The sequence below is a fragment of the Apodemus sylvaticus genome, chromosome 6, assembly GCF_947179515.1.
Source record: "Apodemus sylvaticus chromosome 6, mApoSyl1.1, whole genome shotgun sequence".
Lineage (NCBI taxonomy): Eukaryota > Metazoa > Chordata > Mammalia > Rodentia > Muridae > Apodemus > Apodemus sylvaticus.
The window spans coordinates 92084740-92099150 of record NC_067477.1 but is presented as its reverse complement, the minus strand read 5'-3'; the positions used below and the strand labels follow the sequence as shown (position 1 = coordinate 92099150).

General features: G+C 39.3%; 1 protein-coding gene across 1 annotated transcript in view; it reads left to right on the top strand.

Moving 5' to 3' along the window:
• The window catches only part of Cog5 (component of oligomeric golgi complex 5), a 300848-nt gene that overhangs the window by 189808 nt on the left and 96629 nt on the right, over nucleotides 1-14411 (top strand). Inside the window, exon 11 of the mRNA XM_052185982.1 lies at nucleotides 5172-5253. Within this exon, the coding sequence (XP_052041942.1) occupies nucleotides 5172-5253 (82 nt within the window). The remainder of the gene's footprint in view (nucleotides 1-5171; nucleotides 5254-14411) is intronic.

Sequence of the window (14411 nt, the reverse complement as noted above, 5' to 3'; positions counted from 1 at the left end):
ACAGGATTAATATAGTAAATTTTCTTAAGATTACTTGTGGAGAGAAAATTTCAGTCTAGACATGTTTTGAACGACTTCTTTTTCTTCCCCCTAGCAAGAAAAGTAGTTCACATTAGGAATCATGTAACTGCACTTTAAAAAGAGTCATCTGCATCCTTCACTTATATGACACTCAAAAAGGCAAAGTTGGGTCAACCTTAAGAATGTTAATGTAATACCAGGAGGTGATGGTACAGGCCTTTAATCCCAGCATTGGGGAGGCAGAGGCAGGCAGCCTATCTACACAGAGAAACCCTGTCTTCAAAACCAGAGGGGCGGGAAGAGAGAAAGAAATAGAGAAATAAAGAAATAGAGAAATAGAAATTTTTCAGATATGAAAACAAGTTGATTTCAGTAGTATGATCAAACCAGACTGGGTAAAATGTACCCTGGAGTCTGAGGCAGATGAATTATGTTGAGTTCAAGGCCATTTCAAAAGAAACAAAAGAGAGAAAACTTATTCTTGCCTACCTTGAGTTGATCAGAAATTTTGAAATCTCTCTCTTTGGGTTGAGGTTATATTGTTAGACATAGACTCTACTGTCTCTTGAAGCTCAGTAATCTATTAAAATAAACATGTACTTTATATTTTAAAGTAGTTTACTGGAGCCTGTCATCAGTGTAAGGATATTTAATGTTAAGGAATCTATTAATACTTCAGTTTCTCCAATAAGAAAACATACTGAAGTCTATGTTTGTCTTAGTACAGAAAAAGAAATAAACCTTAATATTCAGGGTTATTATTTTTAAAATTCATAGACTCACCATAAAATACTTTTGTTGTTGCTTTTGTTTGATTGACTTGGAAACGTCGTCTTATTATGTGTCTTACTTCAGCGTCTTCTTGCCTCAGCCTCTGGGTGCTGAGATTGCAGGTGTGCATCGGCATTTCCTATAAATACTCTGTGGGCGTCTGCATGAGATATGTGTGTTGTACATGTGTCCATGCAGATGCAGAGGTCAGAAATCAATCTTGTGTTTATTTTCTCACTTCTCACCTATGTTTGGAGACAGTCTCTCCCTGAATCCAGAGCTAGGTGTTTTGGCTAGACTGGCTGGTCACTAACACTGCCTAGGGTATGACTTTCTCTGTCTCCTTATACTGAGGTGACACATGCATGCCTGTATGCCCAGAATCCACACCCAGGTCATTATGCTTGTGTAGTAAGTACTTTATCCACTGAGCTATTTCTGTGCCCCAAATAATTTTTTGATAGTAGTGAAATAAAAGCTAAAATTTTAACATCATAACTATTTCTAATTCTAAGTACAGTACAGTAGTGTTACCTATGCATACCATGTTTTCAGAAATCTCTAAATATATACATATATTCACACACACATATTTAGTTTATATTATTTGACAGAGTTTATTTTGGTTTTAACTCTGAATAATAATCTATTATATGCATTTACTGTTTTCTTTTTAGTATGTTTTCTTTGAAATAGAATGCCATAACTTCCCAGCCCTTCCTCAAACCTCAATTACACTCTCCATGCTAAAAAGTTAACGACATCTTTTTCTTTGACTATTATTGTTCTATACATATATGTTTGTACAAATAGACATATATGATCTGCTGAGTCTGTATTTTTTTCTGTCTGTGTATGTATATGGTGTCAAAACTGACCATCTGCCATGGACAACCAATACAGGGGTTCATCCTTAGGAGTGAATAAGTCTCCTTCCACCAATCCTTAGTCATAATTCCTAGTCTAGGGGTGGGGGAGCATGAAGTGTCTCTCTTCCATGTTAGCATGTCCATTGGTAACACCATTATCCCAGTTTTGTTTATGTAGTCATTTCTAGAAGAGACTATTCAGCAGAATTCCTGGTTTTCTGTTTCCTAAAGACTTTCTGCCCCTTCTTCCAATATGTTCCCTGAGTCATAGATACAGGAGCTGTGAGATAGATACATCCATTGAGGCTGGTGTCACTACAATCTGATCTCTATATAGTTGTTTAGTTGTCATTTTCAGTGATGGTCTTTATTTGCTGTAAAGAGAGGGTTTTTTTTAAATGGGGTGTGGTGCCACAGTTATCTGTGGGTGTAAAGCTAAGTAGAGCATATTAAGGAATTATGCTAGTCTAGCAAAGTGTTAGTAGTAGATTCATTTCTAAGGTCCATGATCTCATTAGTACCAGGAAGCTGGCTGGATTTCTAGTAGCTGGCAGATTTTCCTACTGTAGAGTGAACCTCAGTATAGTTAGCTCACTGTTGCTTGCCCCTGACATGAGTGATTCTTGCTGCCCCTTTATTAATATCTGACCATGCTGGTAATTGCTGTGGTTCATAGCTGTTACTGCTGTGTTGGCTGTTCCCTTCCATTGTACAGTTTTTCTAGTACCATGGAAGCAAGACCACAGAGAAGAGGCTTTCAGATCAGATCCAACTTGAGTTGTCTGAGTCCTATTTCCTAAGTGTGCAGTGACTTCAGTAAAAGGGATCCATCCTCAACACCTGAGAGAGAACCAAGGGTTATATTGATCATCTATGTTGTCTTGGGATTTAGTTGGCCTACCTTTGCCAATTATTCAAAAAGAAGTTTCTCATGCCTGGTACTGGGGATTTTGACAGTCTGTGGTTCCTGTGGGGAGAGGGAGCATTGTCAGGTCAAATGGCTAAACTCTGTGTGTGTGTGTGTGTGTGTGTGTGTGTGTGTGTGTGTGTGTGTGTGTGTGTGTTGAAAGGATTTTTAGGCAAATGTAAGATGACTCCATAACACTTTGTCAGATAGCCTTGGCCTGCTTTGCCTTCCATCCCTGCATTGCCTCTGTGTGAACCACTTATCCACTAATACTCTGGGATTTCATAGGCTGCTTTCTCTTCTTTCCTCTTGTAAGTAATGGTACAGTGAGTCCAATGGGTATATAAAAATCTCTTTATCTGAGATAAATATTCAGAAACAAGATTAGTAAATCATGTGCCAATTCTATTATAACATCTTTGTGGGGAGGGGCAGGCGCATGCCACGGGTATGTGGGGCTTCTGCCCCCACTTGTCTAGTTTCTTGCCATAAGAAACCTGGGTTCACCAATGTGCACTGCATCCCGCAGCTGCTTATGTGACTTCTGGAATTCAGTGGCAGGCCCTCATGCTTACGTGTCCAGATCTTTGCCCACTGAGCCATCTCCACAGCCCTACTGTCCCGTGTAATGCCTACAGTATTTTACTTTCCTCTCTAAAGTGTGCATGAGCTCTGTTTGCAGAACATCCTTGCCAAAACTTGCTATGTTTGGATTTGTTGTTTTGTCTTTGTTTTCTGTTTGTTGCCACATGTAGCCCAAGGAGTGTGACAGGGTCTGAACACCTGATGTTTCTAGCTCAGAGAAGGTACTGAAGTGACAGGCTTCTTCTTTCTTGCCTCATTTGGATAGTGGCCAAATTATTAATAGGTACAATGTGTCTTTGTGACTCTGGTTTGCACTTCCCTGCTGGCTCATGATGTTGACCCTGCTGTTATTTTATTTGGAGAAATGTCTACTTAATTCCTTTCTCTCATTTTAATTAGATATTCTTTTGTTGTTATAGAGTACTGTGTTTCAAGCATTAACCCCTCATTGTGTCTGTGATTGGCAAATGTTCTTCTTATCCAGTTGATTTCATTTACAGATTGTTTGTATTTACGCACCAATATTTTTCAGTTTTAATGCCAGAATCATGTCCAGTAATTATAGTGGCATATGTTCTCTTGGAGCTATGTCACGTTTTCCTTTAGGAATTTTGCTGTTTTAAGTCTTGTTAAAGTCTTCATTTTAAGTTAACTTTTATTATGGTATAAAGTACAGCTTCTGTTTCATTTGTTAGCATGTGTATATCTAGTTCGTTTGTTGAGCAGACTGTACTTTCCTTGCATAGCCTTGGTGCCTCACTATGGGATGTCTAACCATACGAATGCGAAGCTTTTAGATTTTGGATTTTGCTGTGTATTTTATTCTGCTGGTCTTGTATCTGACTCTGCGCTATAGTTTTGATGTAATATTTATCGCACTGATAGTGTTTCATTATTAAAATATACATTATATAGTTATTTTGAAATTAGTATGTACATACATAGAAATACATAGAAATTAACATATGAAATTAGTATTTTCGTATTTCAAACCTAGTAGACCATCAGTGACTAACATATAAAAGTACCTTCATATAGTTGTTCAAATTTCTTAGGATGTAATTTTATTCTAAAATGAAATATTTTTTCTTTTTTAATTAGTGTTTTTTTTGAGATTGTCAAAAAATTATGTGTATGGATATTTTGTCAGCATATACAATGTACCCTGTGTCCATGCGGTGTCTGTTGAGCTTGGAGGGCAGAAAGCAGTATTGGATCTTAGACATGTGGCTACTGGGTCTTCAGGAAGAGCAGCCAGTGCTCTTAACTGCGGAGCCACCTCTCCAGCCCTTATGTTTTCTTGTTAAAAAATTCTATGTGTATCAAATGCTTGTCCTTCCATTTCAGTATTTAATTATAAAACATTCTCAAATTTGAATATAAGTATCTTGATACTTTGAGTTAACAATTCTGTCATTTTTGTCTCTTTCTTAAAGATTTATATTGAACATTCTCTTTTATAATGCTAGCCATCCTTGATCTGAATGTGTTTTGTCAGTCTTGTTACAGTCTCATACATTGCTTATGTATATCAAAGGACGAAGATGATAATAGTTCACATTCATCAAGGGTTTATTGAATGTCATGTACTGGCCCAAGGTTTTTGCTAACCTCTATAATCTTCATAAAGTGCTGCAGTGATGGCTGTCCTGCCAGCTCGTCTTATAGAGGAGGAGGTGAGGGCTGCGGATGTCTACACTCCTGCCCGAGGCCAGTGGGCTAATGAGTAGAAGAGCAGGATAGGCCAGCAAGCAATTGCTTGAATGTAAAACAAAACTTGACTCTGTTTTTCTATTGGTGACTTTATCATGTACGTGTATGGCCAAGTGTCTTTGAGTGAATGTCACATATGTGGGGCACTCTGGATTAGGAGTTACCAATAGTTGTGAGCCATCTGATATGAGTCTTGGGTCCTTGAGAAGAACAGCCCTTGTTATTATCTGCTGAGTATCTTCCAACCTTTGTCACACATCTTGAAATAAATGAATGTTCTTCTGTTCTGTATCCTTGGCTTTCAGGATGGACAGCCTGAAATTTTATACATGTTTTGGAATGCAGTCACTGTGGCACTTTCTTCTCACTTTCACACGGCAACAAACTGTAAGTAACCGTCCACTTGGATTCATTTCAGATGTTAAGTTGCTTTAAAATTTGATATCAAAAATATTGGTTCATAAAAATAACATTATGTTAGAACTATCATTTTAACATTAATGCTTAATGAGGAATCTCTTAGCCACTTGTTTAGTTTTACAATTAGTATTGAGAATAACATTCTTTTTGTTGTTGTAGTTGAGACAGGGCTTCTCTGTATAACAACCTTGGCTCTCCTGGATCTCATTTTTTAGAAGAGGCTGGCTTCAAAACCACAGAGATCCGAGTGCCTCTGCCTTCCAAGCTCTGGGATCAAATGCATGCGCCACCACACCCAGCTTAGAATAATATTCTTAATTGAGCTGAGTATTTGCTATATAGATAATTTAAACAGTTGATGTTAATTTAGTTAATGCTTTATTAGTGTGAATTCCTTTTTAAGTGAAGCTATAAAAATGAAAATTTGATATAAGTAAAGATAGGAACTGTAAGTTACAAGTTGGTTATTAGAATATGATTCTCTTGGGCCTGCCAGATGGCTCAATAAGTAAAGGCACTTGCCACTCAAGACTGACCTATGTTTTATTTCAAGATCCACATAAAAATAGAGAGAACTTACATGGTTTGGCGAAGTGCTCTAATATGCTGAGCTAAATAAGATGTATTGCTTAAAACCAAACCAAATTGAAACAAAACAAACAAACAAACAAACAAGTCGAAGGAGGTGACTCCACAATGCTGTCCTTGACACCCACATGCACACTGTGGCAAGGAACCCCCATCCCCCTGCCATTACATATACACACACTAATAACACGTGTAAAGAAAAAAATAGGATCCACAAAAAATTTTGTTGTTTTTATTTTTATGAGATAGGACCCGATATAGAGCTCAGGATGGCCTTAAGACATGGCAGAATATCTAAAACCAATGAAATATGTGTATGAGCTTAATGACCAAATTCCAGAACAGTGAATATAGGTGTTTGAAAGGGCTTTAAGAGTTTGTGTGTAGTTAAATTTTTATTCAGAATCCTTTACTAAAATGGCTCACTGTATAGTGAACCTTGTTCAGGACTGAGAAGGTGGAGTTGAATGAACTATACTGCTTCCTGTTTCCGGCTCCACCTCTAATCAGATATGTTACACAGTTAAGCAGCTACTTCATTTAGGGTTGATTGACTGCTATATATCACCCTAATCATGTAAGGGAGGTTCCTCTCTCTACATTTGGTTTCTGGTTTTCATGAGCTCTATTATATAAAGTAGAAGTTCCAAATTTTAACATAAAATTATGTGAAGGTTGGCAAATGCTTATATATTTATGTTGTCATTGCAGTTAAGATGGAGAAAATTTCCATCCCTCCCCAAATATCCCTGGTTCATTTTTAGTTAGTGTCTTAGTGAGGGTTTCTATTACTACACAAACATCATGACCAAGAAGAAAGTTGGGGAGGAAAGGGTTTATTGAGCTTACACTTCTACATTGTAGTTCATCACTAAAGGAAGTCAGGACTGGAACTCAAGCAGGTCAGGAAGCAGGAGCTGATGCAGAGGCCATGGAGGGATGTTTCTTACTGGCTTGCTTCCCCTAGCTTGCTCAGCCTGCTCTCTTATAGAACCCAAGAGCACCAGCCCAAAGGTGGTACCACCCACAAGGGGCCCTCCCCCCTTGATCACTAATTGAGAAAAAGCCCCACAGCTGGATCTCATGGAGGCGCTTCCCCAACTGAAGCTCCTTTCTTTGTGATAACTCCACCCTGTGTCAAGTTGACACACAAAACTAGCCAGTACAGTTAGTCTACTACTTCGAAAGCAGAACACAATTCTCTCTCCTCCCCACCACTGTGGACGGGAAATGGCAACTGTCTCTGTTCTTCACGGTTGGTGGATGGCAGAAAAGACATCAAAAACAGTGATCGTGTTTTGGAAATCCTTGAAAACACACATTTAAAAAGCCCTGTTGATATTAATCTATGTCTTAGAGCTTCTTCTGTTGTGATAAAATGCTATGACCAAAAGCAACTTGGGAAGGAAAGGTTTATTTCATTTTAAACTTACTTCTAGGTAATAGTCCATCACCAAAGGAAGTCAGGGCAGGAACTCAATCAAGCAGGGAAGGAACCTGGAGGCAGGAACTGAAGCAGAGGCCATGAAGTAATGCAGCTTACTGGCCTGCTTACTCATGTTTCTCTCTTATATTATCCAGAGCCATCCTCCCTGGGTTTGCACTGCCCACAGTGAGCTGGGCCTTCTCATGCCCTACAGACTTACCTACAGACCCCTATGGAAGCATTTTCTCAATTTGACTCTATGGCTCTGTGGCAAGTTGACATAAAACAGTCTAGCCATTGCCACGTGTTTTATATAGTATGCTTAGTCCAGTGTAACTATTAAAACTGATAGCTGCCCTGAAATTTTTAATCACAAATCTTCTTGGAAAAGCCCAATGTTAATGTGGATAATGCTGTGCTCTCAGCTGTGCTGTATTTCCACTTCCCTGTTCCTACTTGGCTCTTCCTGGCTAATCAGAAGCCCATTCCCAGCAGAATACATCCTACAACATTCATGTGCTTTATTTTCCTCCAAGACTGATACTGTGTAAAACTGGTAGAAAATCATAACCTTATGATTAAACATAATATACTAAGAATTAGTTATTTTTTGATACAAAGTTACATACATCTTGAAAATAAGCAGAGGTTGACACAGACTGACTCTTATCTATCAAAGCAACTGCAGTAGCATGGTCATCTCTAATTTGTTTTTTTTTTTTTTTTTTTTGGATTTGGTTTTTTTGGAGACAAGGTTTCTCTGTGTAGCCCTGGCTGTCCTGGAACTCACTCAGTAGACCAGGCTGGCTTCAAACTCAGAAATCCGCCTGCCTCTGCCTCCCAGAGTGCTGGAATTACAGGTGTGAGCCACCACCGTCCGGCAGGCTCATCTCTAACTTTTAAGTTAAACACTGAGTAAAGTTTGCAAGAGTTATTTCTAGACCCAGAGCATTGTGCAGTGATCCATGAGGAAAGGACACAAACTGAACTCCGAGCTCATCTGGCTCTCTGCCTGACTGTTCCAGACAGCTGTACAAAACACAGAAGCAAGGAGTTGCTCTTATAACAACCATGGTTCACTAGAGTAACAGAATAATAGAATTCCTCTCTCTCTGTATAGAAAGGGGTTTTATTGGAATGACTACAGGCTGCAGTCCAGCTAATTCAACAATGGCTAGCTGTGACAGAAACTCTAAGAGGTTATTAGTTGCCCAGTCAGCAAAGCCATAGGCATGACTTCAGTATATGCTGGAGTCGTGAGGAAGCAAGTGCACCATGCCAGTGAAGGAACAGATATGCTAGCATGGGAAGGGAAAGCAGGCAGAGCAAGAGCTTCCTTTTATGCCCTTACATTGACTTCAGCATCAAAATCAAAAGCATCTATCTTCCTGCCTCAAAGGTCCAAACTAGAAGTGGATTCATCTACTTCAAACCAAGCAAAAGAATCTCTCACTGGTGAGTCTTCCATTTCTGGACTGTAATTCATTCCAGATATAGTCAAAGTGACAACAAAAGAATAGCCATCACACTGGGTTTGCTCAGTTGAGCCTAAGCACAACAAAATATGTCATCAGCGATATAGAAGCACATAGCCAGCATGTAATTACAGTGTGCACACCTGGGAGAAACAGCAAAGTAGACTCCATCCCTAGGAAGAGAGGAAGAACAGAGACATTAGAACATCTATGGGAAGAGTCAGACAGGAGTTTAAAGTCCTTCTCCAGGCATTTGTATTTGTTCAAGTGTTTCTGAGGCAAGTGAGTAAATCAACAACAAAAGAAACTTATGGTATCTAAAATTACTTCAATGAGTGAGAATAATAGTGCACTTAACCTTAAAGGAGGGAGGGGATTGTGGACGTAAAGACATAAACACCAGCATTATTCCAAGTAAGGGCCCAAGGAAAGAAAGCAAAGAACGCTTTGACTTTTCTGCATTTGTGGGACTTTTAAGTCTAACATATGTGCTATGAAAGTCTTGAAGCTGAGAGAGAAAAGGAACAAAGAATTGTTGAAAATATTCAAGCCATCTGTGTTATGAACTAAATAATACTTGTGTGTGTGTCCCCACCACACACACATACACACACACACACACACACACACACACACACTCACAGTTAATATATTGAACCCAAATCTCCAGTATGATATTGAGACAGAGCTTGTTGTGTGACTTTTTCTGGGGAAATTCAAAGAAATGTCTCTTCACTATAGATAGAAGATTGACAGAGCAGTGAAAATCTTCATCCAGGTCCAGCTTGGTGAACCAGAGAATTTATTAGGACTACTTATGCAAGCATGAACAACTCAGCAGTCTCCTTGATGACTCTTGGAAGCTGCAACATCAAGAACTCTCATTTCGGTCAATTTTACTGTTAGGTGTGATAGGAATGGCTTTGTGTGTATGTGTGTGGGGGGGGTGTTCAGAAGTTTCTAATCTTCATTCCTTTCCCTTCACTCACACCACACAATGAAAGTTAATGAAGTGAAAGTCCTCACAACTGCTCCAGTGTGGAGGAAGCAGCTACACCACAGGGATCTTATGGAAGAAATTAAGTTAAATAGCATCTTAGGGTAGGGCCCTGATCTCATGGAATTTATATCCTCATACAAAAGAGACTAGTAAGAGCTTGCCTACTGTGAGACTCCTTGGCAAGCTGGTAGCCATCATCAAGCCAGAGAGAGAAAATGAATCCTGTCTGTTCATTTTTATTTTGGCTGCTATAATCTAGTATTGTAAAATATTAAAATGTATTCGATCACTTTTTTATAAGTTCTTTAAAATACTGGGTTGTTATAGACATGATTCTTTTCCTTTAATGACTTTAACTTTTTAACTTTTCATTTTATTTCATATGTGTGGACTTTCTACTATAAGCATTTTATGGCATACATCTGGAGCTCCAAGAACAATGTTTGAAAGTTGATTTTCTCCTCTTTCTATGTGATTCCTGGGATGAAACTCAGGTCACCAGTCACTTAGGGTGGACACTTTAACTCACTGAGCTATCACTGCCATAATTTCTATTTAAAATTGTTTTCAGTATGATAATATCTACTCCCCAGAACCTGTAGCATAATACAAATATCTTAAACTTTTTTTTAATTGATATATTCTTTATTTACACTTCAAATCATTTCCCCTTTCCTGGATCCTCCCTCCCTGAAAGTCCCATAAGCCCTCTTCCCTCCCCCTGTTCCCCCATCCACCCCTTCCCACTTCCCTGTTCTGGTGTTCCCCTATACTGCTGCACTGAGCCTTTCCAGGACCAGGGGCCACTCCTTCCTTCTTCTTGAGAATCATTTGATATGTGGATTGTATCTTGGGTATTCCAAGCTTCTAGGCTAATATCCACTTATCTGTGAGTTCATACCATGATTGGTCTTTTGAGACTGGGTTACCTCACTTAGGATGATGTTCTCCAGCTCCATCCATTTGTCTAAGAATTTCATGAATTCATTGTTTCTAATGGCTGAATAGTACTCCATTTTGTATATATACCACATTTTTTGTATCCATTCCTCTGTTGAGGGACATCTGGGTTCTTTCTAGCTTCTGGTTATTATAAATAGGGCTGCTTTGAACATAGTGGAGTGTGTATCCTTATTACATGCTGTGGAATCCTCTGGATATATGCCCAGGAGTGGTATAGCAGGGTCCTCCAGAAGTGTCGTGCCCAGTTTTCTGAGGAACCCCCAGACTAATTTCCAGAGTGGTTGTACCAGCTTGCAATCCCATCAGCAGTGGAGGAGTGTTCCTCTTTCTCCACATCCTCACCAACACCTGCTGTCTCCTGAGGTTTTAATCTTAGCCGTTCTGACTGGTGTGAGGTGAAATCTTTGATTTGCATTTCCCTAATGACTAATGATGTTGAACATTTCTTAAGGTGCTTCTCAGCCATCCGAAGTTCTTCAGGTGAGAAAGACTTAAGCTTATGCATATTAGAATATTGTTTATTATTGATTGTCTAACATCTTTCTTGTAGAAATTGTATAACAATTCTGTAAAGTATCTCAAACCACCTCCCCACAATAAGAAATTGGCTCTCGGGTAGTAGGCCTGATCTGGAGCGCTCTGTTTGGTACCGCTATGTGGCTCTTACTCCTGCTTTTTCGGTTAGATTGCCTTTCCTTGTGTCTCAGACACTGAATTTCACCTGGCTTGGTGCTGGTGGCCTTTGCTGGCTTTAAGGACTCTTACTGTCTGCCTCAAACATATACTGACCCTTCTGAGACTTGTTTTAAGATTTATTAGCAATCTTGGGACAGTGATTCATCTAGGACTAATTACTTCCCACTTCAGAGGTAGAACTTTTAGCACAGTTCCACATCCCTGAGGTATACTATCAGGCTCCCAGCTAGGCTGTAAGGAACAGAAACTATTTCCAGCCCTGTGTGACTAACAGATATCTCCCCTCTGGTGTTTGGGGTGGCTGTTTATCCCTGAGGGATTTCCTCACACATGCTGGGGTAAGTTTTGCCACATATTCTGGGTAGACACTTTGCAGGTCTCTTTAGTCCGTGTAGCTCCCTCCCCTCTGGTACATCCTCCCATGATGTGATGTGCCAGTCTGTTAAGCCCGTTCCTGAGCTGTGGCCTGGAAATTCCTTCCAAAAGAGTAGGCGGGCAGACTCTATTTCTTATATCACATTTGTTCTGTGATATAAAATGTCTTGGAAACCACTGTTTCAAAGATTGTATTCACTTGTGTACACAATCATATAAGAGGGCCAGTTTGGCTCATTTGTACCACCTCGACCAATCAGAAGCAGAAGTTTTCTTACCACTTACCAATACCACTGCTATTATTTAATCTTTATTAGATTTAGCTATTTATGATGGTTTTGAGTCACCATGTGGTTGCTGGGAATTGAACTCAGGACCTCTTTAAGAGCTGTCGTGCTCTTAACAGTTGAGCCATCTTTCTAGCCCCCCCCCCATTGACCCATCTTATAGAATTCCTAGTCTAGTATCAAAAGTAATGGTGCTATTGGAGTATGCATAAGTGTGTGTGTGTGTGTGTATGTGAGAGAGAGAGAGAGAGAGAGAGAGAGAGAGAGAGAGAGAGAGAGAGAGAGAGAGAGAGCGAGAGCGAGAGAGAGAGAGAGAGTGACAAATAGAGACCAAGATTTTGCTCAGTTTCCCCTTTTACTTTCTTTATCCATTCCAGATCTCAGTGCTTGCCATCCGTCCATTCTGCTTTACCTCATTCTATTCTTTCTGAATAATCATCCCTCTGAAGGCAAGACTGCCTTGTTATAAAGCTCAGCTTCTGAATACTGTTTCCCATGTTAGAGCCGGCTTCCCCTTCTTCCTTCAGCAGCTGCATGGACTTCCCTCCTGCCCCTTGGGCTGGGTGTTCACTCTTACTCAGCTTTTGAGAGAGCCCTAACCAGCATCAGGCATGCTTGGCTTTCTGGCTGGAATTCTGGCTTCTTCTTGAATGTAGACTAATCACAACTAATACGAGCCTTCCTCTTTAGTTACTCTTTATTCTCCTTTTGTCCTCTTCTCTATTTCTCATGAGAGTGATTTCTACTTTTGTCTCCATTTCCATTCTGTCCATTCTCAGCTAGGTGTAACTAACAGGTCTGACTGTCTTCCACCATTCTATTGAAACTGTTCTCATTAAGGTTACCAGTGACCTACTTCTTAATTGTGAAATTCAGTGTATATTTTTTCAGTTCTTACCTCTTGGGGCCATCTGTTTGTGAGTCAAAGAAGCTACTGAGAGGAAATAGAATTATTTTAGGCAGAGATTCTCATAAATATTTCACATGTAGAGTAGTCTGTATCTTCTGATATCATTATTATTTTAATAGCTTCCTTGGGGAGAATTCCAAAGTAAGTTGTTTGTCAAGCATCTTCCATTTTTGTAGCATGCACAGTTCCCGTAGTGTGCTATAGAGCTTCCTCACATTCTAGGCAGGCCATGTTAAGGAATGTAGCCATCTGCAGAGTTGAAGATTACAGACAATGTAGCAGATTGTCTAAGTAATATTTTGGCAGAATATATCTAAAGGAAAATTTCCTTAGGAACATGCTCTTACTGATTATGCGTGTTCATGCTTAGCAAAAATAGTCTACTAGAAAGTATAGTTCTTGGTTTTGAACAAAAACTAAATTTAAATTTAGTTTATTCAAAAGTAAAATGCTAAATCTGTAACCATGAAGATGAAATTAATTAATATAGCAAGTCCTTTTAATTATCTATGGGTAATGATTAGTTCCAAAATATGGCTTCTGAGCCTTTTGTCTATTCTTTTACTTGTAGTTTCCAGATAATAATAATATTAACTCAGCAGCCTGTTGGGTTATGATCCATATTTTTAAGTTTCAATAGAAACAAGCAAAGTGAACATAATTTCTTTTTCTTATTTGAGACTTTTCCCAGAATTTCTCATCGAAAAAAAAATGTTTCAGTACTCTCCATAGCCCTTATTAATAATTTATCTGCTGTGTCTAATTACCATCACCACCCGAATATTTGCCCCATAAAACAAGGAGTGTTCTTCATGATGGTGGCATCCTCAGGGGCTAGTGAATAACCTGGCCCACAGCAGGGATTCAGTAAATAGGACCTGGCAGACAGAAATAAAAGGGAAGGGATGAGGGAAGATGCTGTGTCCTTTCATGAAAACCTAGTATTTAAAAATGGTTGGGCTTGGTATAGACATGGCTCAGTGGTTAACAATACTGGCTGCTTGTGGTTATACCTTTAATCCAGTACCCAGGAAGCAGAAGCTGATAAGTTTCTATGAGGGCAACCTGGTCTACATAGTGAGTTCCAGGCCAGTCAGTGTCTTAAAGTAAGACCTATGTCAAAGAAAAAGAAAAAGAAAAAGAAAAAGAAAAAGAAAAAGAAAAAGAAAAGCGATGTTATGAGACTTAGAGCAACTAAGGTAGATAATTATGACTACTTTTTTCTTTCTTTCTTTCTTTCTTTCTTTCTTTCTTTCTTTCTTTCTTTCTTTCTTTCTTTCTTTCTTTCTTTCTTTCTTTCTTTCTTTCTTTCTTTCTTTCTTCTTCTTCTCTCTCTCCCTCTCCCTCCTCCCTCCTCCCTCCTCCCTCCTCCCTCCTCCCTCCTCCCTCCTCCCTCCTCCCTCCT